Here is a 24,827-nt window from a genome sequence, read left to right on the forward strand (position 1 = left end):
CGGAGAGATTTTCGAAATTTCAACCGGAAATTGTACGGGATTTCAAAGGAAATCATTGGTATTAATAGGGAAAATCTACGGAAATTCCCAAGGAAATTCCTCTAAATGTTTAGAATTTCTTCGATAAAATCTATGGACTTCTTCAAATTTGAATCGGCGTGGAAAATTGTAGACCGACAGCGTGACAAATTTTAAACGGCGGCGCGCCGATGCAAAAATGTCGGCGTCGGTGGCGTGTCAAAAACTGCTGGCGGCGGCGGCGTGGCGCGGCGGCGCACACCTCTACCTGGAAGGGATTCCAAACGAATTTCTGGAGGAATATCTGAAGGAGATCCTGAAGGGATAATGGAAAAGAATTAAAGATGGGATTTCTAAAGGAAACCAAGGCCTGTGTCAAGATTTTGTGACAGTCCGTATACTCGGTATACAAAAACCTTGACAGAGGGTGGCGGGGGATCTAAAAATCCAAAAAAGTAGTGGACGTCATATTTGAATCACGCTTCATGGAAAATATTTCCCAAAAAAAAACAGATACAAATTGAAACTAGCGAAGAAATGTCTAGATTTCACCTTGAATTCCTTCGAGAATTCTTTCGGAAAATCCTACTGGAATTTCTTCAAGAGTTCTTTCGTAAATTCCTTCAAGAATCTTTAAAAAAAAATCCAGGATTTATATAAATCCAGTTTTCTTTTCAGAACAATTTCCGTGGTTTCAAAGCCCACTACATGAATCTCCAAGCTCCAGAGCGCTGACTAATTAGGAAAGAAGCAGATGCGAATTTGGTGGATCTGCTGAACGCTCTGCCTGGTTGAAGCTCTATGTAAAGATGATATTCCGAAATGCCGAACGCAAAGAAATCACATCTCTGTACAAAATGTACAAATTCTCAAGAAGAAGCAAAAATGTGTTTGAACTTCAGTACCGATGCACGTTAAAAATCAGTGTTAACCCACTTCTTTGGATTAGGAGGTCATTTCTCAGGCTCTCTTTCTGAAATCGATTCATGACTCCCCGTTACCCGTGCCAGCCATGATAGTCCTCTAAAGTTGATAGGGCAGATATTTGAAAGATCCGTCGTCGGTGCGAGACCAAACGGTCAACAAAATTATCCAGGTGTTTGCTCCAGCTGGATGGTTCGTTTGAATAATAGTTGCACAGGCTCCGCGAGGTATCCTTGCATTTAACAAGCTCTAAATTTTCCACAGTTCTCCAAGTAACTAGGTAAATAATATCGTAAATTGTTCTTAAACATGCATGGCTCAATCTTTGAAACAAATCGAGATGCGCAAAACTGTTCAGATATTAGGTTTTCTTCATGGTGAATTAAACCAAGTATGGGGTAATCTACAAACTCTTGATTTTTCTACCAGTTTGTTTATTTGTACTTAATCCATTCTTGTCGTATGTTCAATATAGGGTAATAAAGTTAATCAGTTCAGTTAGCTATCGAGCAAGCGTTGTGCAGTGCGTGTTTTAGTCGTCGCGAAGTAGTAAAGATATCGAATCAGTCATCCGGAAAATACGTTACACACGCGTTGCTTTTCCGTTTTTGTATCATCATTAATATGGCGTCGTTCAAAAGAAATAATTAGTCGCTCCAAGGCGATTTACTGTTACCAAGTAACATACTATTCCTTTCCAGTGCGCTACTGGAGATGCAGAGGATTCCTCGGTCTCTTGTAGCAATGTGTTTCGAACTAATTTTCCTCCCCTTATCCTAACGTGGCCGGCATAGTTTTTGGTCTTGAATTAAAGAAACTCCGAAGCATGTACAGTGAGAATAGCTTTCTAGTTCCGAGAAAACTATTCAATTGGTGAGCTGTGCATTATTTGTTGTTTCTCGGCCAATCACGACTAGCAACTACGATGGGTAAAGTCAATCAAGCTAAGCTAAGCTTAGCTTGTCTTATGTTCAATATAATCGAGTTATATTCGTCGTATGAATCTAAAATTTGCTCGATACACTCTTCCAAAGCAGCCGTCATAAATTTCCCTACAAAGTGAATCTTTATCGTTGAATTATTGATTTTTTTTGCGTGATGAGCCAACATTTCATGCTATGCTCCCATGATCCTATGTATCAAGTTTCCACAATTAACAATGTATGTGAACAAATACCAACAGCATCAATGAGAGCACAATCATCATAAATTTTGTGTGAGATGGTTCGAGATTGACATACATCAAACGTGACAAACGTCAATAAATATCTCACATTTCTATCCTCATAGATAAAAAGATGATACCTTGAAAAAGTTTCATATTTCGATTTGAACTAATGAAGAGTTAAAATAAAGTTAGGACTCATTAAAAAGATAATTACTCATGTGTAGGGCCACAGCTCAAATTAATGATGTCTTATATTCAATGGTAAATAAATAGACAAATTTCTACTTCTTTTAATGAATTCAAGATTTACGCAAATGTACTAATACTCATGGTCAACAATGCATTCAGCGAAAATCACATATCTATATAAAAAATCGCATATGCAAATGCAGCACCCAAATGTATAAGGACCTAGCAGAGTACCCCTCTAATTGCATCAGCGCTTGATATAAAACATTACTGCATCGTCGTTTCACTGATCGACTCGTTGAGCCCTCAAACGAAGCCAGTTTATATTAGTGCTGTCCAATGAGCAGCTCGAAGTAGCTCGAAGTTGTTCCCGTCCTGCTCGTTCTTTTTTGTCAACAAATGCGCATGAGCAGGACAGGGAGAAACTTCGAGCTACTTCAAGCTCTCATTGGACAGCACTATTGTGTGCGAAAAATCGCACATTCAAGCAAGCGTTAATCTGTGACACCACTCGCTGTCCAATCTGTCACAACAAACGTACACGCACGATCATAGAGTGCGGCGTGAAAGTTATGTACGTTCAGTTCCGTTGACGACGATGTGAAACGGTGGCGACGGAAGAGTAGCCGCAAACATCTCGAATTTCTCCACCGTTGTCTCCGCTCATGCTGTTCAGTGCGCTTTTTTGTTTGAAGGCGTTCCTATGCAACAATGAGAAGGACCCCAAAGACAACGGTGCCATTGGCGTAGTTAAAAGGGCTAAATTATCAAGGTTTAAGGCTTTCCAAACCTGAATTTTATAGAATTCTCAACAGCAGAACTCTTCGGTGATCATTTTGGAGCTTTGCATTGTTATCAGAACTGTTGATCATTGTAGGGCACAACAGCCTTTATTGATAAATTTATACTTCTGCACATGTTTTATATGTTTTTTTGTAGAAGTGTTTGTGAAATGTTGGCGAAAAGACCGCCGAGATTGGTGCCTCGTTCTTGTTCTTCATGAGAACAATTTCTACCCAGCTCGCTTATCTTCCTCCCACAACGCACCCCTAGCTGCGCCCACGACCGCAACGTTGATAAACACCCGATCCCAGTTCATGACTCCGAACGGTAATGACTCGTCAAATATTGACCCACACGCGTGATCGTGACGACTGTGGCGGCGGCGGTGTCCGCCGGCGGCTACTCGATCCCTTAATATCCGATTACCGGCGAACAAAAACTGCGAAAGGTCTCGAAGGGGCGTTAAAGCGCTTTGTTTGATTTGATTTTGATCTAATACCAATAACAAGACAACAAAAACGGCTTCAAACACTCGAGATGTCAGCGAAAGACAACAAAGGCTGTATGCAGTGTGAAGAAGTCGAACGCAATCAAAAAGCAAACTGCCGAAAATTGACAGCAGCTCGTCTTTGGTGCCCGCTCGATTTATTGTTCGATCGATCACCAGGAGACGTTGTTAGTTGGTTGGCTTGGCACGGCAACTACAGGGGGAGGGCTGATAGGGTTACACAACACCCACCGTCCGATTCTCCTGGGCCAGGCTTCAAAGGAATCCTTCCCACCTTCTTCGCCTTCTTGTTCTCGGCAGCGGCTATGATTTACGTTCTCCGAGCGGCACTTTGTTTGTGCTCTTTGGACAGTTTGAACAACAATGCTTCGGTTTGATCTGATTCGGCGGCTCATTTGGACACATCGACTAGCGCGAGCGCGAGGGGGAAGAAACAGCAGACTGGAATTTGCTTGAGAAACCCGATACGCGCCACTTCGGTAGTGTAAGCCTCTGAGCCTCAGCCTGCGGGGATTTTCCGATCCGATCCGGGTGGAGAGAGGTCACATCGGGGGCGGTGGGTGGATCAAAGTAGGTGATGCAGAAAAATCCTCGTCGCTCGCTCGCTCGAGAGCTGCAAAAAAAAAGCGGCCTACTACTGCAGGCAGGTACATGGGATCGAGGTGACTGCAACATGAACAGAGAGCAGGCGGCGAATCGTTACCGTTTAGTGTGAGAACCCGCTGCTGCCGAAGCCGGCTGGCCTACTGTGTGCCAGGTCGTGTTCGTGGCAGAGATTTATTGCAAAATTGAAATTTTTGAACAATGTTTATGCTTGTTCAATTATGTATGATTAAGTGTTTATTTATTTGTTATTAATTCTAGCGTTTGTCGCTGCAAGAAAGTTCGGAATGGGATTAGATGTACGCCTAGATGAGCAGTGGGGGTCGCTGTCGAAGGGGCTTGTCAACAAGCTCGATGTATAAAGGCAAAAGCGATTGGATCAGTGCAGGGCCTTATATGGTGCAGTCTAATTCTCTTCGTTTCTAGCTCTGGGCTTCGAAGAAGCTGCTGGAGCATCAACTGCGGAGCAATAACAGCAATAGAGCAATACTAGAACTTGGTGATTCGATGACAGGTCGATAAATTTAGATTTATTTTCCAATTGTTAGCAGCGCTTGTTCGTCGTGCTGCATTTACCCGACCAAACGGACTACCCTTTGATGGAAGTCGAGGGAGCCACTTTCTTCGGATAGTCATTGTTCTGCGGAGGGAGTGCCTTTCGTTAGGAAACTTCTGAGCGTCATCTGTCACATCCGTTTTTGGAGAATGAGTATTGGTGTTAGGTCACTGTGTTCTCACCTTGCGGCATATGCCCACTTATTTAACCTTCTGTCTGTGCTCAAAAAAACTTACGTTGTCTGTGCTCTGGGGTCAAATTGACCCCAAATTGAAATTGCTATAACTTTTTTATTGTTTGGCCGATTTTGGATTTTTGGGGCTGTTTCGGAAGATAATTTAATCATCTTTCAGGTCATTACCAAAGATTGACTATAGGCGGGTACATCGCAAGAAGGGGTTTTCGTAAATAAGAGTACAAAAACAGTGATTTTTCATGCTTATTTTATTTATATCTGAAAATCTTACCCATTTTGAACTGCACCTTGTCAAAAAAGTTATGCAGGAAGGCGTGTGCTTTGACATGCCCCAAAAATCCAAAATTGGCCAAACATTAAAAAAGTTATAGAAATTTCAATTTAGAGTCAATTTGACCCCAGAGCACAGACAACATAAGTTTTTTGAAAAAAGTACACTATAGCGCATATTTTCAAGATTTTTTAATCAAATTTGCACCTAGGAGACAGATCTCGGCGAGTTTTACTAAACTACCAAAAATTAGGACCTGAGTGGCCTAAGGTCCTATTGACCCCAGAGCACAGACAAAAGGTTAATATTAACTAGGATATTTAATCATACTTCCCAATCTCAATTTATGAAACTTTTTTATTTATTTTAATACATATATGTAATTAAAACAAAAAATATGAAGCCACTTTAAAATATATCTGGTCTGTTAATCACAGCATGTGATTATACAAATCGTGAATGGCTATACAATGCAATCTTCTATATATTGTCGCAAATTGGTACTTGGGATTAGTACCTTCTCCTATACAGTAGCTAGGTATACTAGCCACGTCCTCACAATCACGAAAGGAATGTTAGTTCAACATCTTCGATAGTGCAGATGCAAGAAACTCATACTACCTTCATAGATGTATCGGGAAGGAAAATTTGTTTTATTGGGTAAGGTGAATAATAGGGAGCTCTAATCGATAATATAGACCTATCTGCTTAATGAGCAGAAACACGACAAAACAGGCACTCAATCAAAAAAAAAAAAAATAAATGGATCGATTTTTTTTTAATTCTAAACGTCATTTCATATACCTCACCAGGTTAAATAAGATTATGGATCACGGATATCTCAATAACGTGCTTCCTCGATTTCCACGATAAAAAGTGAAGGCAATTTGATGAACCCCATCCGAATATAATTTAGGGCCACTTGGCTTTTGTTCACCTTTTTTTGCAGGGGTGTAGAATCAAATTTCTCTTAGTTGCATGAAGCCACTATTTTGAAATTTGTTTCACATTCCATGCTACATACGCGACAGATATCATTATGAACCTGGTCAATAATTTTTGTATGCTATCTGTTCAGTCAGTGTAACCGGACACCGCTAGAAAAGGGGCAAAGAGTTATTTTATAGAGTTTCAAAAAGTTTTTGTTTATTGAGACATTAGGCATTCAAGGGTAGTGGGAATTCACGAAATGTGATGCTTGCCGCAGATTTTAATAATCCAGCAATTCGATTAATGTTATATAAACAGCTACAGATCACATAGGGTTAAGGCAGGCATTTTCGTCTTTCTGTCATACTCTCGAAAATCGATAAAAGTGACAATTTTTTGCCAAACGTTCTGCTATAGCGGAGTTCTGGCAAATTGACATTGCTTTCATTGTTTTTAGTTTAGTTAGAAATATGCTATTATGTAGGCCTCAAAAGCCATGTCCAAGAAAGAAACAGCTTATAGCTTTTCGGTTTTCGCATAGGTATACTTCGTTTTGATAACACGATGCAGCTTTTGTGTATTGTTCGCCAGTCTTCAAGGTGCAGCCCGCGCAGATGTTTATCCATCCTGCCGCACTCGAATGAACATTCGCTTCGAGCTCGAACGTGCACTCGTAAAAATGAACATGAACACGAACGCAGGCTGGATGCTCATGTTTCGCACCACGCTCGAACATCGGTGTTTTCAGCACGGCTGTGAGCGCCGCCGCTTTGAGCACGATACAAAACATTGGTAACCGATTCAATACGGATGGGTCATATATGACCCAATTCGAAAATCAGCTGTCAAAAATCAGTTTTAAGAGATAGAAGCTTGCTTTCTTCAGCAAAAATTTTCAAAATAACTGTTCCATCCAGGAAAAATATTGCTCAGGTTATGGGCACTAGGATGATCTAGAGCAGCCAAACTATCCTTGAGTTCTAATTTGAATGTACTAAGGAATGAACACCATTTTTTACCACATTCTGGTTAAACAATTGAAATTAAAATGCTTTATGATAATATTCCGCGCCTGTCCAGCGGTATCAGATCTTTTCCAATATCTACGATACTTCCAACAGTTCTTGAACTCAGATCTTAATATTCAAATCGTTCAACAAAAAGATCTACGATGTCCCCACTAGTTTTATGAGTTGGAATAGCTTCAAGGTTCCTCATTACATTATTCGACATACATTAGAGAATTCGTTCGATATCTACGACACTCCAAACTCTCCTTGAGCTCAAATCTTAATATTCAAATCAATCAACACGAAGATCTTCGATGTCCCCACTAGTTGTATGAGTTGAAATAGCTCCACGGTATCTCATAACACCATGACAGACACACCACAGAATTCGTTCAACATCTACGAGACTCAAAACTATCCTTGAGTACAGATCTTAATATTCAAATCGTTCAACATGAAGATCTTCGATCCTCCCCACTAGTTTTATGAGGTGGAATAGCTCCAGGGTTCCTCATTACACCATTACAGACACACCACAGAATTCGTTCGATATATACGACACTCCAAACTGTCCTAGAGAACAGATCTGAATATTCAAAACTATCGTCATACAGATGTCTCAGCTTTTTTATTAGTTGTAATAGCTCCACGGGATTTCGTTGCACCATTAAAGACACATCACAGAACTCGTGTCTTTGAGCGCAGATCTTAATATTCAAAACGATCAACAAGAAGATCTTTGATGTCCCCACTATTTTTATGAGTTGGAATAGCTCCATGAGACTTCATTACACCATTATAAATACATAACAGAATTCGTTGAACATCTATAACACTCCAAACTATCAATGAGTACAGATCTGAATATTCGAAATGATCTACATGGAGATCTTCGATGTCTCAACTATTTTCATGAGTTGTAATAACTCCACGGGATTTCGTTTCACTATTATAGACACATAACATAATTCTTTCGACATCTACGACACTCCAAACTGTCTTAGAGCTCAGATCCCAATATTCAAATCGATCAACATGAAGATTGTTGAGGTCCCCACTATTTCTATGAGTTGAAACAGCTTCACTGGACTTCGTTACATCATTATAGACACATTACAGAATTTGTTGGACACGACACGACTGTCCATGAGTTCAATTCTTTATATTCAAATCGATCAACAAGAAGATGTACGATGGTCTAGCATGGATTTACCGCCAAAAAATGTATGGTGAAGGACATCTAGGGAAGATCCATATAGTACGTTATGCGGAACAATTGCCGTTTTCAACACCCCTCTCCCCTTCGCCACACTTCTTGTAATAAACCTCTAGTTTTTTTATTATTCATCACGCTGCCCAGAAGTCACCCCCCCCCCGTCCCGTCCCAGTAAAGATGTGACGTACTTTGTGAATAACCACCTTACACAAATTTCATCAACAATGAGAGCATTTCTCAAAAAACCAATGACCTGTTACCAGTCTACTAAATATATTTTCGATGAAAGTAGATTATTATTGAAAAATTTTACTATTGATTCCTTTTGGTACACTGCTTTCAAAAAGTTTACTCCTAGTGTGCTGCATGTTTGCAGTAGACCTGTGCGCCGCCGCCGACACTAATTGACGTACGCCGACGCCGGTCAAGGTGTCGGCGGCGCGCCATACGCCGGTTGGCTCCACGCCGCCGAATTTCGTATTTCACGCCGATGTTTGGCCAACACAAAAATCACATAGTGCGTTCGCATCTGCCGAACCAAGGCAACCTATCAAGCATTAATTAAATAGCTATTTTACCTTTAGCAGATTTGTTTACTTTTATCCCTGTCACTTTAACCCGGTTTGGCGTGTTAAATGTTAGGTCATCTAAAAACGTCTTGGCTACAGATCTACAAATCAATGAGCGTTTCGATGAACTTCTAATCTCATATGTAACTTCATGTGGAATAACCTCATTCTGGTCGCATTGAGTGGTTCATCATCTTTTTAAATGTTTGAATGTCACATATCTTAATAGGTCCATTGCTCACAAACGCGGCTACAAATCAACACCATAATGAATGTTGGATTTGGATGCCCAGTCTCGTAGGATTTTTTTAGCTTCCCTGGGCATGGAGTATCATTCAGTTAGCCATGGTACCCATCACCCTGGCTTGAGTCTTGCTCTGCATGCGGCTTCACCCAATAGCACAATCGAACTTAAATACCATTCTGCTTTCAATGCACTGCTGTGTGAAGGAGGTGGAGGTGGCGGACCCGTAAGCAGAGACACTTACGCGAAGCCCACAGGATAGAAAGAATATCCTTTCAGCAATGTAATCAAACAGACTAATAAATAGATTCTCAATCCTTTTTGAGCTTTCCGATGGACGGCTTCTTTGAGGGTCACGTCGAATCCATTACAACTGTGGGGAAGTGTACCCATCTACATGAGTAGAAATTATTAAAAGTATTCCAAAAAAGAATTTCTGAAGGAATTCCTGATGGAATGGTCAGAATGAATCTTATAAGAATTTTTGAAGGACTTTCCAGAAGAATTTCTTAAGGTCCTAAGAAGTTCCGAAGTAATTCGTGAGGGGAATTTGAAAGAAAAGCCTGGTTTCATTTGAGGAGATTTTTTTAAAAGGACTTCCTGAAGAAATTCTCGATCGGATTCCTGACGAAGTTTTTGAAGGTATTTTAGAATGAGTTTCTTGATTACTTACTGAATTAATCCTTGAATATTTTTCATAGCGAACTATTTAAGGTATTTATGAAAAAAAAAAATCTGTGGGAATTTTCTAAGGAACTTCTTCAGGGACTTAGAGCCTACTTTTTTGTTGTATATGTTTGTGTTGTCACAGAAAGAACACTGAGTGCTCGTATAGGAGAGTGATAACTCAAAATAACCAACGATCACGTTGAAGGTTGAATTGTAATTGCTTTATTCATAACTTGTCGAATATAAGTTTACCTACTGAAGACATCTGAGCTTGGATCGATATTTGAATTAAGAGAGAGAATGAGTATAGCATGTTTAATTGGGAGTGCCTAATGGAGAAGGTGCTGACAACAGCTTGTCTGTAGTCATTGGACTCCTTACAGGTAATGCTTGTGCAATCAATTTGATTTCATGGGAAAATATTCTATGAGAAACTTAGTTGAAAAGAAACTTGATGACATGAGAAATGCACATGTCACAGTGTCCTGTATGACATAACGTTGTCAATTAAACAGATAAATACGACATCACTAGTATGCGGGCGATAAATTCAGAGAAGCTTTTATCGAAAGTGGAGGTGGGAATTAGCTTGAAACATTTCAGAAGCCACAGTGAAGTGCAAAAAAAAATAGACGTGTGAACCTTAGTGAAACGCCATTGTTAATTGACAACGTTATGTCATACAAATAGAGGTAGTAAACTATAGAGGACGGTTGTCGCTGAGGTTTCCTTTCTCGTTCCCAAACATGTTGGGTACATATCTGTCAAAACGTACTGAGTTTTTCTTTGTTGACATTTAGCACCCTTTCACCACCAGCAAAAGATGTTTCGCCAGTGACGACAGCGACAGTCTTCCTCTATAGTTTATTAGCTCTATTGTCATACAGGGCACAAACATACCCAACAAAACCTCTAAATCGCTGAAGAAAGTGAAATATACACCAAAATGTCGGAAAATAGACGCAACAACGTTTTAGTTGGGGGCAGCAGGGACTATGTCCAAGGGCTTGACGATCCATCCCCAGGCCATCTGCGAGTTGTGGCGCCTGCCTAGGATGTGGTGGGGTTTGACAGTGGGCCCTGTTAAACATCTATAAAAAGCTGCATGAATCCGCAAGTAGGCTCCGCCAAAGCGATCGTGACATGTCATCGGTGACATGAACGCTCGGTAGGAAGGGAGGAAATGTATAGACCGGTCATCGGACCGAATAGTCTGCATACCGTATCGATCGACAATGGCCAACGATGCATAAACTTTGCAGCCTCCCGCAGAATGGTAGTCCGAAGCATTTTCTTCCCCGCAAGAATATCCACAAGGCCACATGGAAATCACCTAATCAAGTAACGGAAAACCAAATCGACCAAATCGTTCTGATTGACGGTAAATTCTTCTCCGACATCACGAACGTACGCACTTACCGCAGTGCGAATATTGAATCCAACCACTACCTCGTTACAGTATGCCTGCGCTCAAAACTCTCGACGGTGTTCAACGCGCGTCGGAGTCGTCCGCCGCGGCTAAACATTGGGCGGCTACAAGACTGTAGGCTAGCCCAAGACTACGCGCAGCTGGAAGTGGCACTCCCAACGGAAGAGCAGCTAGGCGCAGCATCTCTTGAAGATGGCTGGAGAGATATTCGATCCGCCATTGGAAGCACCGCAACCGCTGCACTAGGCACGGTGGCTCCGAATCAGAGAAACGACTGGTATGACGGCGAATGTGAGCAGTTAGTTGAGGAGAAGAATGCAGCATGGGCGAGTTTGCTGCAACACCGCACGAGGGCGAACGAGGCACGATACAAACGGGCGCGGAACAGACAAAACTCGATTTTCCGGAGGAAAAAGCGCTAGCAGGAAGATCGAGACCGTGAAGAGACGGAGGAACTGTACCGCGCTAATAACGCACGAAAGTTCTATGAGAAGTTGAACCGTTCACGTAAGGGCCACGTGCCACAGCCCGATATGTGTAAGGACATAAACGGGAACCTTCTTACAAACAAGCGTGAGGTGATCCAAAGGTGGCGGCAGCACTATGAAGAGCACCTGAATGGCGATATGGCAGACAACGGTGGCGGTATGGTAATGAACCTAGGAGCACGCGCGCAGGACATGCGACTTCCGGCTCCGAATCTCCAGGAAATCCAGGAGGAGATCGGCCGGCTGAAAAACAACAAAGCCCCTGGAGTTGACCAACTACCTGGAGAGCTGTTTAAACACGGTGGTGAGGCACTGGCTAGAGCGCTGCACTGGGTGATTACCAAGGTTTGGGAGGATGAGGTTCTGCCGCAGGAGTGGATGGAAGGTGTCGTGTGTCCCATCTACAAAAAGGGTGATAAGCTGGATTGTAGCAACTAACGCGCAATCACATTGCTGAACGCCGCCTACAAGGTACTCTCCCAAATTTTATGCCGCCAACTAACACCAATTGCAAGAGAGTTCGTGGCAGTACCAGGCGGGATTTATGGGTGAACGCTCTACCACAGACCAGGTGTTCGCCATGCGTCAGGTATTGCAGAAATGCCGCGAATACAACGTGCCCACACATCATCTATTTATCGACTTCAAAGCCGCATATGATACAATCGATCGGGACCAGCTATGGCAGCTAATGCACGAAAACGGATTTCCGGATAAACTGATACGGTTGATCAAGGCGACGATGGATCGGGTGATGTGCGTAGTTCGAGTTTCAGGGGCATTCTCGAGTCCCTTCGAAACCCGTAGAGGGTTACGGCAAGGTGATGGTCTTTCGTGTCTGCTATTCAACATCGCTTTGGAGGGAGTAATACGAAGGGCAGGGATTGACACGAGTGGTACGATTTTCACGAAGTCCGTCCAGTTATTTGGTTTCGCCGACGACATTGATATCATGGCACGTAACTTTGAGATTATGCGATGGAGGATGCCTACATCAGACTGAAAAGCGAAGCTAAACGGATTTGATCATCAATACGTCGAAGACGAAGTACATGACAGGAAGGGGCTCAAGATAGGTCAATGAAGTCCTTTGCAGTATTATAGTCCGATTTTATCAAATCCTGATTTTATAACATTTTGCAGTACAGATAGGTCAATGAAAGCCACCCACCACGAGTAGGAATTTATCGGTGGTGACGAAATCGAGGTGGTTAAAGAATTCGTGTACTTGGGCTCACTGGTGACCGCCGATAACGATACCAGCAGAGAAATTCGGAGGCGCATAGTGGACTCCGTAAGACGCTTCCAGCCACTATGCATTTGGACTCCGTAAGACGCTCCGATCGAATAGAGTTCGCCGCCGTATCAAACTGACTATCTACAAAACGCTTATAAGACCAGTAGTTCTCTACGGGCACGAAACCTGGACGATGCTCGTGGAGGACCAACGCGCACTCGGAGTTTTCGAAAGGAAAGTGCTGCGTACCATCTAAGGAGGGGTGCAGATGGCGGACGATACGTGGAGGAGGCGAATGAACAGCTGTTGGAAGAACCATCCATCGTTCACACCGCGAAAATCGGAAGACTGCGGTGGGCCGGGCACGTAGTCAGAATGTCGGACAGTAATCCGGTGAAAATGGTTCTCGACAACGATCCGACGGGAACAAGAAGGCGAGGTGCACAGCGGGCAAGGTGGATCGATCAGGTGGAGGACGATTTGCGGACTCTCCGCAGACTGCGTGGTTGGCGAAGTGCAGCCATGGACCGAGCTGAATGGAGAAGTCTTTTATGTGCAGCACAGGCCACTCCGGCCTTAGTCTGATAATAAATAAACGTTTTAGCTGCTTTATAAGACAGAAAGAGCAGATAATAGTCAAACAAAATTTATTATAGAGGTTTTTAGATCTTGACTGGTTCACCTCTTTGAAATTCATTTAAAAATTCTGTTAGAAAATCTTTTCAGGTTCTCTTTCGATTATTCCTTCAAGAATTGAGTCGAAAATTCCTCCAGGAGGTATTTTTTCAGAAATTTCTCCTGGAAGTCCTTAGGAAATTCCTTCAATAAACCATACAAAATTGATACAGGAATAATTCCGGAAATAATTCTAATTTGGAAGAATTTTCGAAGAAATTTGCTAGGGTATTTGAGTGTTAAACTTATTTTCAATTAAAAAAAAACACTTTAACAACGGTTCAAAAAATTAAAGGAATTTACAAACGAAATTTCCGAAGATTTCCCAAAAGAATTTCTGAAGATATTCCCGAAAGAATTCTTAAAGGAATTTAAAAAAAAAATCTAAGTTCTACCGGAATTTCTGGAAGAGTTGCTAAAGGAATTTCCGGAGGAATGTCCGAAGAAATTCCTATAGGAAATTCAGAAAGAATTCCTGGAGAAAGTTCTAAATAAATTCCAGAGGGAAAGTCCGATAGGATACCAATAATATCTTTTGTAGAGTTTCCGAAGAAATTATTTAAGGAATTACTGGAAGAATTTCTATTAAAAATTCCTAAAAGAAATTCTTGAAGGAATTAAAAAAAACTAAATCAAATTCTGAAGGATTCCTCCTAAAGAAATTTCTGGATATATTCCTATATTTATTTATTTATTTCAATCTTCAACGTAAAGTTGTACAGATGTTTCTTAGCTATACTAGGTTTTGTATTCTTGACTTATAGGCCTCTTTACTAATATTAAAATCAAACACGTGACTTACTTCATTAAACGTGCGGCAGCACATGCTCCATGGCTCATTGTATCCATAGTTTGTACGGTGAGTAGACTCGGCAAGAAGTATGTAATGCCGTAGTTGTCTTCGAGGCACGTTGATGTGTACTTTAGCTAGGAGAAAGCCACAGTCTACATCTCCAGCGAGAATTCCGAACACGAAGAGTCTTTGAAGGAGTTTTCTTCTGGCAGCTAGCGATTGCAGATTTATTAGCATACACCGTTCTTCGTAGGGGGCAAGCTAGCCGTATTGTTCCAAGGTAGTACCCGGAGGGCGTATCTGATGAAGTTTCGTTGAATCGCTTCCATTCTGTTAATCAATGTTGCATGAAAGGGTGCCCATACAACAACTGCATATTCTAGCAGACTGCGGACGAGAGCACAATACAACGCTTTTAGCGCATATATGTCCTGGAATGCATTCGTGTTTCTTTTCAAAAATCCCAGCATGGCAAACGATTTGGCTGTGATCATGTTGATGTGGTCGTTAAATGTGGATTTAGAGTAAATAATGACACCCAAGTCTTTAATCGATGAAACTCGTAGTAAACGGCTGTTTCCAATAAAGTAATCAGTCAGCAATGGCTCTCGCAAACGGCTGAATGTTATGGAACTGCATTTAGCAACATTGACTTCCATACCATTTAAAGAGGACCATCGTAGAAGTGTATCAATGTCATTTTGGAGAACGCAGCAATCCAACCTAGTCTCGATTTCACGATATATCTTTAGATCGTCAGCGAATAAAAGCTTAGAGGAGCGAAGACTATTGCACAGGTAATTAAAAAACAGAATAAAAATTAACGGTCCCATGTGACTTCCTTGGGGGACGCCTGACGGAATGCCAAAATTAGATGAATTAACTCCGTTGATGTGAACATATGCAGAGCGGTCTGTCAAATAGGACTGGAACCAAGTCGTTGCCCAGTCAGGAATTCCCATGTGGCTCATCTTATCGATAGCAAATGAATGTGGAACCTTATCGAAAGCTTTACTGAGTTCCACGTATATGGCATCAACTTGTCGTTTTCTCTCTATGGAGTTGATTACTGTGTTGGCAAAAACCACCAGGTTAGTCGTTGTCGATCGTTTCCGGTCAAATCCGTGTTGATATTCGGAGATTATAGGGCAAACCGCTTGGTACACAACTTCGTAAACCATCTTTTCGAACGTTTTCGGGAGGCAGCTGAGGATAGAAATCCCACGATAGTTTTCTACAATGTGAATATTACCGGATTTGTGAATAGGAGTAATGGAGGCGATCTTCCATGCAGTTGGGAAAATACCACTATCCAGCGAGCGATTGAAGATCATCGTTACCGGCGCAGCGAGGGACGTTGCAAATTGTTTAATGAAAGATGGCGGCAATCTGTCTGGACCAGGACCTTTGGAACCGTCTACAGATGAAAGAACTTTCTTCACATCTTCTAACGATACATTTAGATGCGGTAGATGTACGTTGTAATGAGCTATACCGCTTATCCAGTCACGGTGCTCATCCGGGGTGTGAGTAGGACGAGAGTCTGAGAAAACATTTCTGAAAAACTCAGCAAACAATTCAGCAGCATGCTCTGTGGAATCAGCACTAGTTCCTTTATACGAAACATTGCTCGGAACGCCGCCGTTGCGTCTTAGCTTCTTAACGTAGCTCCAGAACATTGACGGATCGCGTTTTATATTTGACTCTTGGTGCAATATATAATCGTGGAAAACAGAACTTAACTTGGTAGAGTAGTGCACTTCCGTATCATGAAGTAACTGCCTATTTTGTTCATTGCGTGTTTTGAAAACCGTTTCCTAGCTTTTCGTAATCTATTTCGAAGATTCCGAAGTTCAGGAGTCCACCAGGGTTGACTGTAGTGTACTATAGAGCGTTTCCGTCTAAGAGGTATGTACTCATGAATCGTTTCATAAATTATACCATAAAATCGTAAAACAGCATCATCGACGTCGCAATCTGCCAAGAGAGATGCCCAATCAATCGATGCAAGATGAGTTTGAATTGAGTCCTCGTCACACTGGTTGAAATCGTAGTAAAAGCGGTCATGTTCTATGTCGTCGGTCTTACTGATGAAGACCAATTTTACAATAAAAGGCTTATGATGAGCGTCAATTTTAAAAGTCCACAGGGCGATTCAAAAGTTCTATTCGGTTAGTATCACTAACAAACGCCAGGTCAAGTAATCTATCATACACATTTCGAACATCGTGAACCTGCTGTATTCCGCAGGCGAGAATGGACTGCGTCAATGTAATTTCCTGCTCAGAGGAGGCATTCACAGGGATGTAAGAACTCATGTCAGCATCATATTCCCAAGACAGTCTAGGTAGAGTGTAATCTCACAGCATGATTACGGTGTCAGTAGTGTTTGCGATTACACACAACTGTTGTACGCACGATGCATGATCTAAGTACACAGAGGGTCTGAATTCGGTCTTATGTAAATGCAGCAAATATAAACGGACTGCATTGGCAACGATACAGATACAACAACCTGCTCTAAACTGCAAGCGTTATTCAGCGAGACCAACTTACAACGTAAATGCTTTTTGACGCCGATTAACACACCGCCGCCACGAAGCAGTTGAGAAGTAGATGGGTTTCGATCGAGACGATGAATCACATAGTCGGACGAGAGCTCTGAGCTTAATATATCGCATCCGAGCCAAGTTTCAGTAAGTGCGATGACGTCATAGTCACAGGATGAAAGTGCCAGACGGAGATCTTTAGTTTTAGTTCTTAATCCTCGGACATTTTGAAACAAAATTGTAAGGGGACAACTATCGTGAAGACCCGTACATGATGGTTGAGGGGGATTTATCGAATCCACTTGCCTGTCTTCGGAGTCTCGATTGTTGCAGACGGCTTCAACAGCACTGGCATTGAAGAATCTCGTTTTCTGCCAATGTCTTCAACCTCCCGGAATCTTACACCAGATGGCTATGTGTCCAAACACATTGCTTTTGATTTCAAGTTGACTTCCATTCCGACTTTGTATGACACAAGAAAAAGAGAACGCACATCTTTTCCTCAGGGAACCAACTTGATAACAGTCACATCATTCACTCCCAGGTTGGAATGAATCATATTTGTTACCGTTTCCTCGCTCACATCCGGATGAATATTCGACAAATACAACCAAAATCGGCTGTTATCCGCTTGAATGGCCGCAACAACGCTGGAACCCGGATTACCATCACCAGTTCCACAGAGTAGTTTGGATGGACGTTGGGATGTTTCGTCTTCTCCGTTTTCTGCTTCACGTTGTCTTTTATTCCTACTTGATCCACCAAAGAATGACGGGCGTGGTCCTATAGGAGTTTTCGGTAAATTTTCGGATAAGGATTTGAAATTTTGACGAATTTCATCCTTAATTTCACCCAAAACGTAGTCGCGAATCTCTGTTTTCAGCGCATCTATGACCAACTCATTGGCACCATTCGTTGATGTTAAGGCATTGCGGAAACGGGTCTTCTTAAACAAATCTTTGCATGCGTTGCAGGCCCAGAACAAATTTTCATTTCCGTTTACAGATGCCAGGACTTCATCGGACATTCTTGTGCAACTCTGGCAAAAATAGAGGAGCAAAAGCGTTGCATTTTACTACAACTGTGTCCTTCAGCTCATGGGCACAGCTTTCACAGACACTGGACGACATGGTATAGAGAAACTGGCTGCCTTGCAATGCAAAATGCTCCTCGATAGATGTCGCTGTTTGTATGGTACGAAGATATGCAGTGGCCCCTCGACACAACGCGGTGTGGTGGTGATGTTGATGAATCGTATAATTGGTTGTCACTCTATACTCACACATATATGAAAGCCGATACGATTGAAGATGGATGCACCCAACGAATACACCTTCAGTTTGGAGAAGAGGACAGGCTATTGCGTTTGGATGTTTCTTTCGGATGGCGAAGTGAAAACAACAGAAGGAAGGTGTTGTTTATTGCTATGAGGAGTTCGAGTACTGGCGATTTGTCGATCTTGGCAAATGATGTTGCTGTAATGTGATCAGATGCAGCGGCGGAAATACGAACTGTTGCGGTTTGGTTTTTGATTGAGTTGGCGATAGAATGACGAGAATATGTATCGGGTGGTGTGGCAGTAGGCGGGTGGCGGGTGGCGGTTGGCGGGTGGCGCGTGGCGGTGGGAGGTGTTGGCGGCTTTGGCTGGCAAATAATGATGGCGATCGACGAAGAATGCGATTCTGCAAATGTTTACGGCAAATTCTGCAGGAATCTAACTTTGCACCGATGAAAGTGAGCCGAAATATTGTTGATATCATGCAAATCTCGATGTTGAATGATTAAACGGTATTTTTCATTTCCAAAAAACACTAGAAACGTTTATAAACAAACGGAACGATGGAATAACGCAACTAACACACACAGACACACAGTGTCCGTAGGTATTCCGATGGAAATTCATAAAGGAACTTTTCGAGAAATTTTGGAAAGAATTTCCGAAGCAATATTCAAATAAATTTTCAAGGGAATTCTTGAGGAGAAAGTTCTGAAAGAATAGATAGGATAATTCCAAATTAGTTTTCCGAATTTCTTTTTCGAATTTTCTGAGAAATATCTTAACGAATATCCACACGAATTTCTGGATTTATATCTGAGGTACTTTCCACTGAACTTATGTGCTGTGATGCGGCAATATCCTAGTGGAGGATGTAATGTAAGCTTTTGTTGTGGAGATACAAGCTATAGCTATTAGCATGTTCACCCTATCAGTCTGTCTGTAGCTAGCAATTGTACAAAAACCCTAAAATTCAATAAAAGCATGATAGGCCTTGCTGCGTGATTTTTTTCTCATCTTAAAATTATTCACGCCGATTCACGCCGCCGCCGCCGCCGCCGAACATTGCTTACGGCGTGACGCCGCCGACGCCGCCGCCGCCGGTGTAAAAATGGCCTTACGCCGCCGCCGTTCACAAATACTTCGGCACACAGGTCTAATTGTAATCGCTGACCGTTTTGGTCTTATTGATCTACTTAAATTATATAACAAACATCAGTACATTGAAACTAGCACAGTAAAAATGAAACAAAAATTGTACATAAAGTACGCAACATATTCCAAATCTACGAATACAACACAAAAATACTTTTAAAAAATTTTAGAACAATATAGACTGTAAAGCCGAATCCCATCAGATTATCTGATAAATAATTCCCTCAAATCCCCTTTGAATTGTGGATATCTCATGAAGAGGAAGGATTCCGGTTCTGTGCGGATTTCAGTCCACGGTATTACAAACTTGATTGTTCCAGTTCGCCCATTCTTATTTTGGTCGAGTATTACAAATATGTAATCATGGGCAGCGCAGTATTTATTAATAAATAATACGAAAAAACCTCTCGAGCTAGATAAAAAATGCTTGCTGGCCACTAAAATGAAGCCGACAGACGCATCCCTTCGTTGCACTGAAGCACTGAACTATACGCTTTGATGTCTACACGCATAACCAGAGTTCTATCGACCCGTTCCAAAAGCGGTACAAGTTCTTTGCAGTATTATAGTCCGATTTTATCAAATCCTGATTTTACAACATTTTGCAATACCGTGCAAGCGTTATTCCGAAACTTGAGCGTAAAAAGAGAGGTGTAAAAATCTTCTTCTTCTTATTCTTATTGGCATTACACCCCCCCACTGGGACATTTCCGCCTCGCTGATTAGTGCTCATTGTGCACTTCCACAGTGGTCCGCGACGTTAGGCATAAGAACGTTAGGCATAAGGACGTTAGGCATAATGGACGTTTGGCATAATTCTGCCTTCTTTATGGCATAGGCTGTTCTTTGGGTCATTTTATGCCTAACGACCTTTATGCCTATAGTACTAAACCTAACGTCCTTATGCCTAACGGGGTATGCCCCTTCCACAGTTATTAACCGCGAGGTTTCTAAGCAAAGTTACCATTTTTGCATTCGTACATCATGAGGCTAACACGATGATACTTTTATGCCCAGGGAAATCGAGACAATTTCCAAACCAAAAATTATCTAGACCGGCACCGGAAATCGATCCCAGCCACCCTCAGCATAGTCTTGCTGTAAAGCCGCGCATCTGGTCACTGATGCTGGTCGACCATGCTTCTGCTGACCAAAGAGTAATCGCTGCCATCGTGGAGGTCATCATTCAGATCTGCAGCGACCACCACCGATGCGATGTTTTTTTTTCGTTAAGACTGCTACCAACGTCTTCGTGCTGCTGTGTACGCTTCGCTGCGTCCGCTCTGCGTGAAAGCTTGTTCAAATTGAAGATTAGATCCAATCCGGCAAGATGCTTGATATTGATGTCTGTGGTTGTGAGGCATGTACGGGATTAGTTGGTTTACCTATTTTTAAACTTTTTATCATTTATCGATAATAAATAGTTAAGGCAGTATTTTCAGAACAATTCAATGAAGCGTTGACTCTTCCTTGATCATTGATTTTTTTTTCTTTATTAAAGAGGTTTTCAGCCCTTGGCTGGTTCACCTCTAACTGATCTATGTATCAAAAGTCAAGAATATAAGAAAAGTAAAGCAGCGCGAAGAAAGTGTGATGACTTAGGAAACATGAATATGAAAAGCTCGGGACCGATTGTTTTCAATACCGCATGTTCTTAATGATAAGACAGTAGCCCAGAACCTTTACATGACACTGAATTAGACCAACCACTTGTGCAATTTCATTGTCAAGGTCTCAGATTCCGCAGTGTAAGGCGAACAACGCTTCTGTTATCTGCCTTTTAAGTGTTTCGTTCTTGGCGTATCATGACGCAGAGAGCATCGGGAAGTGAATTAATAGAAAATATGCGTGAACGTTTTCATTATTTCAAATCAACCTCAATTTTATAAATGCACAAGATGTATATGCGGTGGAGATCATTTTTGATTTACACAGCGGAAACCGAAGAATGATTTATCAGAAACTAAAAGGAGGTTCATGTGCACAGATACTAAATTGTTAGGTGACAATATGCCAGTGCGGGTGTATTCAATAAAAAAGAAGAAATGGAGAAGATTACTACACCACTATTTCAAACTCTTTTCTAATTTTTGGATATTTGTGGAGACGTAGAGAATCTTCGATCTCTTGTGAAAACAGGTGCCAAAATATCAAACAGTTCCGATTGACAGCCAAAAAGACCTCTCCACATTGTAGATCGGAACGAGTCTTGGAACGAGTATATTTATTTCAGCTAATGCATTCTTTCGATTCAATGCGCAATAGGACCTGTCGGCTCTGGAAAAAAACACGAGTGAGCAACTACTGCCGATAAGGCCAGGTTACGGCAAGTGAGAATTGCTCTATAACTAAACAAAAATACGAAAGACTCACATCGTGACTAATACAGTCTACACACAGTACATTCATATTATCATAGAAAGAAAACGGTAGACGATGCCATCTGAGTTACATTTTTCCACTAACTGTAGGTTTTACTTCTGGTTTCGTGCGGAATAATCTTATCCAACCGCAACCTTCAATAAATCACCTGATAGGATATGTAGCTCTGACCGTCAGCATCTGTGAAAAAAAGTCTGCTAAAATTAACGAAAGAAAGTGGAAAAGAAGGATAAGAACTTTTCCATCTTTTCTGGTTCTTTCAAAAAAAAATCGCGATCGCATAGTTCCCTGTTTAGCGGTTCTTTAAACGGTGATAAGATTCGCAAACAAAATAAAAACTGAGATTAGTTCTTTTCGCAACGTCATTTTGAACCTTCGCTTATCACCTGATAGTTTATTACCCTATGAGCGTCTTCTAGATAGACCATTGCCATCTATTCATGTTATCAACAAATACCGCGATAGTGAGTCGCAATTTGTGTTTGGGGGGATCTAAAACAGCCTCGCGCTTTCTGATCCGTTCCGTTATGTCACGATGGCACTGCTTTCCATCATCCACACGAATCAAACAGCAAACAAACTGATAATAATATTCGACAAGTCAGTCAAGCTAGATTGCAGCTCTTGCAGATCTTTAAGATCTGGGAACGGTGCAACGCGAGATGCCAGTTCGCGCGATCCACTCGTCAGTTACGGTCCCACGCCGGACCAACTCATTTTAATCGGTTAAAGACAGTTATTTCGCAATGGCACCTTCTTCAGTCAGTATGGTGTTTACGGTCGAACCGGTCAACGGTCAAAAGTCGCAGAAGCGATGCCACACGTACGACGAAGCGCTGGAGCTGGTCGGATTCGGGCGGGCGCAGATTTTCCTGATCATTCTGTCCGGATTCTCCATCATGGCTTCCATCAACGAAGCCATGGGAATGAGTATCATCCTGCCGGCCAGCCAGTGCGATCTGGCGCTGGATGCTGGACAAAAAGGAATGATCGGTGGGGCGGTGTTTCTAGGTTTGACACAATGTTCAAAGTGCGCGAAATAAGTTTATTGATTGAAATTGTTATCACCGTAGGAGTTATGGCAGCGTCGTATTTCTGGGGTTACCAGGCGGATACCAGAGGACGACAACTAGTGCTGAAGTATGCGTTGATAGCCACCTCGATATGCTCGCTTGGTTCAAGTTTTACAAACGACTATGTTTCGTTGCTAGTGATGCGGTTGATCACGGGTTTGTGTGTCGCAGCACCTTCCGCAACGGTTTATGCCTATCTGGGAGAATTCTGCACCCCGCGCAGACGGGTTCAAATGATTTCATACGCTTCGGTGATGCCTTTCATCGGAATAATCTACGTTGCGTGTAAGCATAGTTGAGTAATTATATACTAAAAGCACTGTGACCAAGAATATTTGATTTATTACAGTCATTGGTTGGATAACCCTTTCCTATGAGTGGAGTTACACCATCACGGATACAATGGCCTACAAACCCTGGCGATTGCTGTTTATTTTGTACACGATTCCAGGACTTTTGGCTGGAATTTTATTCTTCTTTTTCCCTGAAAGTCCTAAGTTTTTGTTGTCCAAAGGACGTGAAGACGAAGCCTTGGCTGTATTGCAAAAGCTCTACCGTGTTAATCATGGGTCTGCAAAAGAAGGAATCTACGAAGTGACTGCTCTCCAATCCGAGGTCAGCGAAGTGAAGCCTGTATCTCAATCAGGTTTGTTAGGAGTTTTGAAATCTGTGATAGATCAAACCCTTCCACTACTGAAGTTTCCATATTTAAAGTACTTCTTCGTTTGCTGCGTTCATAGCGCCAGTGCTTTTACCATGTGAGTCATCAATCAAAACTTAATCAATTCATTCACATTTAACTTTCAAAACTTGTCTTTCAGATACGGTGGATTAGGACTCTGGTTTCCACAAATCATGAATCAAATATCGTCAGACTCCTCAGGTGGAACGGAAATTTGCTCCGTATTGCAACAGCAACCTGCACCAGTTAACATTTCCAGCTCAACGGTCTGCGAATCCAGCGTTCAACAGGAGACCTTCATCTACACGGCAATGCTCGGAGCATTCGGTGGAATTTACTGCTTAGCTCTCTCGCTGATCCTCCGTCGTTTCCGGGGATCAACGATGATGGTTCTGAACATGATCATTGCAGGAGTGGCCGGCATTTTGCTGCAGTTCTTCACCAACAGCTACTTTGTTGCAGTGCTTTTCTGTGTGGAGATCATTTTCGCTGGTATCTGCGTCATGCTGGTAAACGCTCAGGCTGTGTCGCTGTTTCCGACTCAGGTGCGAGGAATGGCCGTTTCTCTTGTCAACATGGTTGGACGACTTAGTTGCTTCGTCGCAAGTGCTGTCATAGGTCTTCTGATGTCGCAGAACTGCCCGGCGACGTTCTACTTCCTGTCGGGCATGACGTTTGTCAGTGCTGCGGTGACGTTTCTTCTTCCGAAGGAGAAGTGACTGAACGAGCTTCCAAGAAGATAAATACGAACTAGTCGATAATGACATATCACAGTATTCATAAAGATCTGGCGGTAATAATCCAAGGAATCACTACTTAGTATATAAGACATTCCTAATATTAGAAGACTGTTTATAATCTAAAAAATGACGTGTGGCAAACAGCAATTACCCTCTAAGTTTTCGCATAATAAATCCTAGATAGGAACCTTTGAAAAGAAGACAAACTGCAACTTGTGTACACAAATTAAGGCTCCATTTGTAGTAACCAATTGCAAACACACTTCAATTGCAGTCCCATTCAAATCAACAATCACCTCATCGCCTTGGACTTGCTTACCGCCGCTGCACTCACCGTTTGTTACATTTAATTTTCCCATCGGCGATCGATCGCGCGGCAGCTAAACGAAGAAGGAAATGCCTTTCTTCGTTTGCGCGCAGTCCTGTTTCTTGCTTTGCTTCACGCAACAACCGGTCGCATCGGTATCGATCGTAGTGGGCCGCCTCGCCGCCAC

General features: G+C 42.1%; 1 protein-coding gene across 1 annotated transcript; it reads left to right on the plus strand.

The window, feature by feature from the left end:
* Window positions 1-21,261: 21,261 nt before the first annotated feature.
* Window positions 21,262-24,539, plus strand: LOC134208093 (synaptic vesicle glycoprotein 2B-like). Its single transcript, XM_062684181.1, has 4 exons — window positions 21,262-22,849; window positions 22,912-23,196; window positions 23,261-23,669; window positions 23,733-24,539. Exons 1-4 carry the CDS (start codon window positions 22,585-22,587, stop codon window positions 24,310-24,312), a joined length of 1,539 nt encoding a protein of 512 aa, XP_062540165.1. The 5' UTR covers window positions 21,262-22,584; the 3' UTR covers window positions 24,313-24,539.
* Window positions 24,540-24,827: the final 288 nt, after the last annotated feature.

Source organism: Armigeres subalbatus, chromosome 1 (genome assembly GCF_024139115.2).
Source record: "Armigeres subalbatus isolate Guangzhou_Male chromosome 1, GZ_Asu_2, whole genome shotgun sequence".
In the NCBI taxonomy this organism is placed as follows: domain Eukaryota; kingdom Metazoa; phylum Arthropoda; class Insecta; order Diptera; family Culicidae; genus Armigeres; species Armigeres subalbatus.

Bases quoted from the DNA above. Each gene is read 5' to 3' on its own strand.
- LOC134208093 (XM_062684181.1), top strand. From the start codon at position 22,585: ATGGCACCTTCTTCAGTCAGTATGGTGTTTACGGTCGAACCGGTCAAC. The intron at 22,850-22,911 runs GTTTGACACAAT...TTATCACCGTAG, and splicing joins CGGTGGGGCGGTGTTTCTAG to GAGTTATGGCAGCGTCGTAT. The intron at 23,670-23,732 runs GTGAGTCATCAA...CTTGTCTTTCAG, and splicing joins AGCGCCAGTGCTTTTACCAT to ATACGGTGGATTAGGACTCT.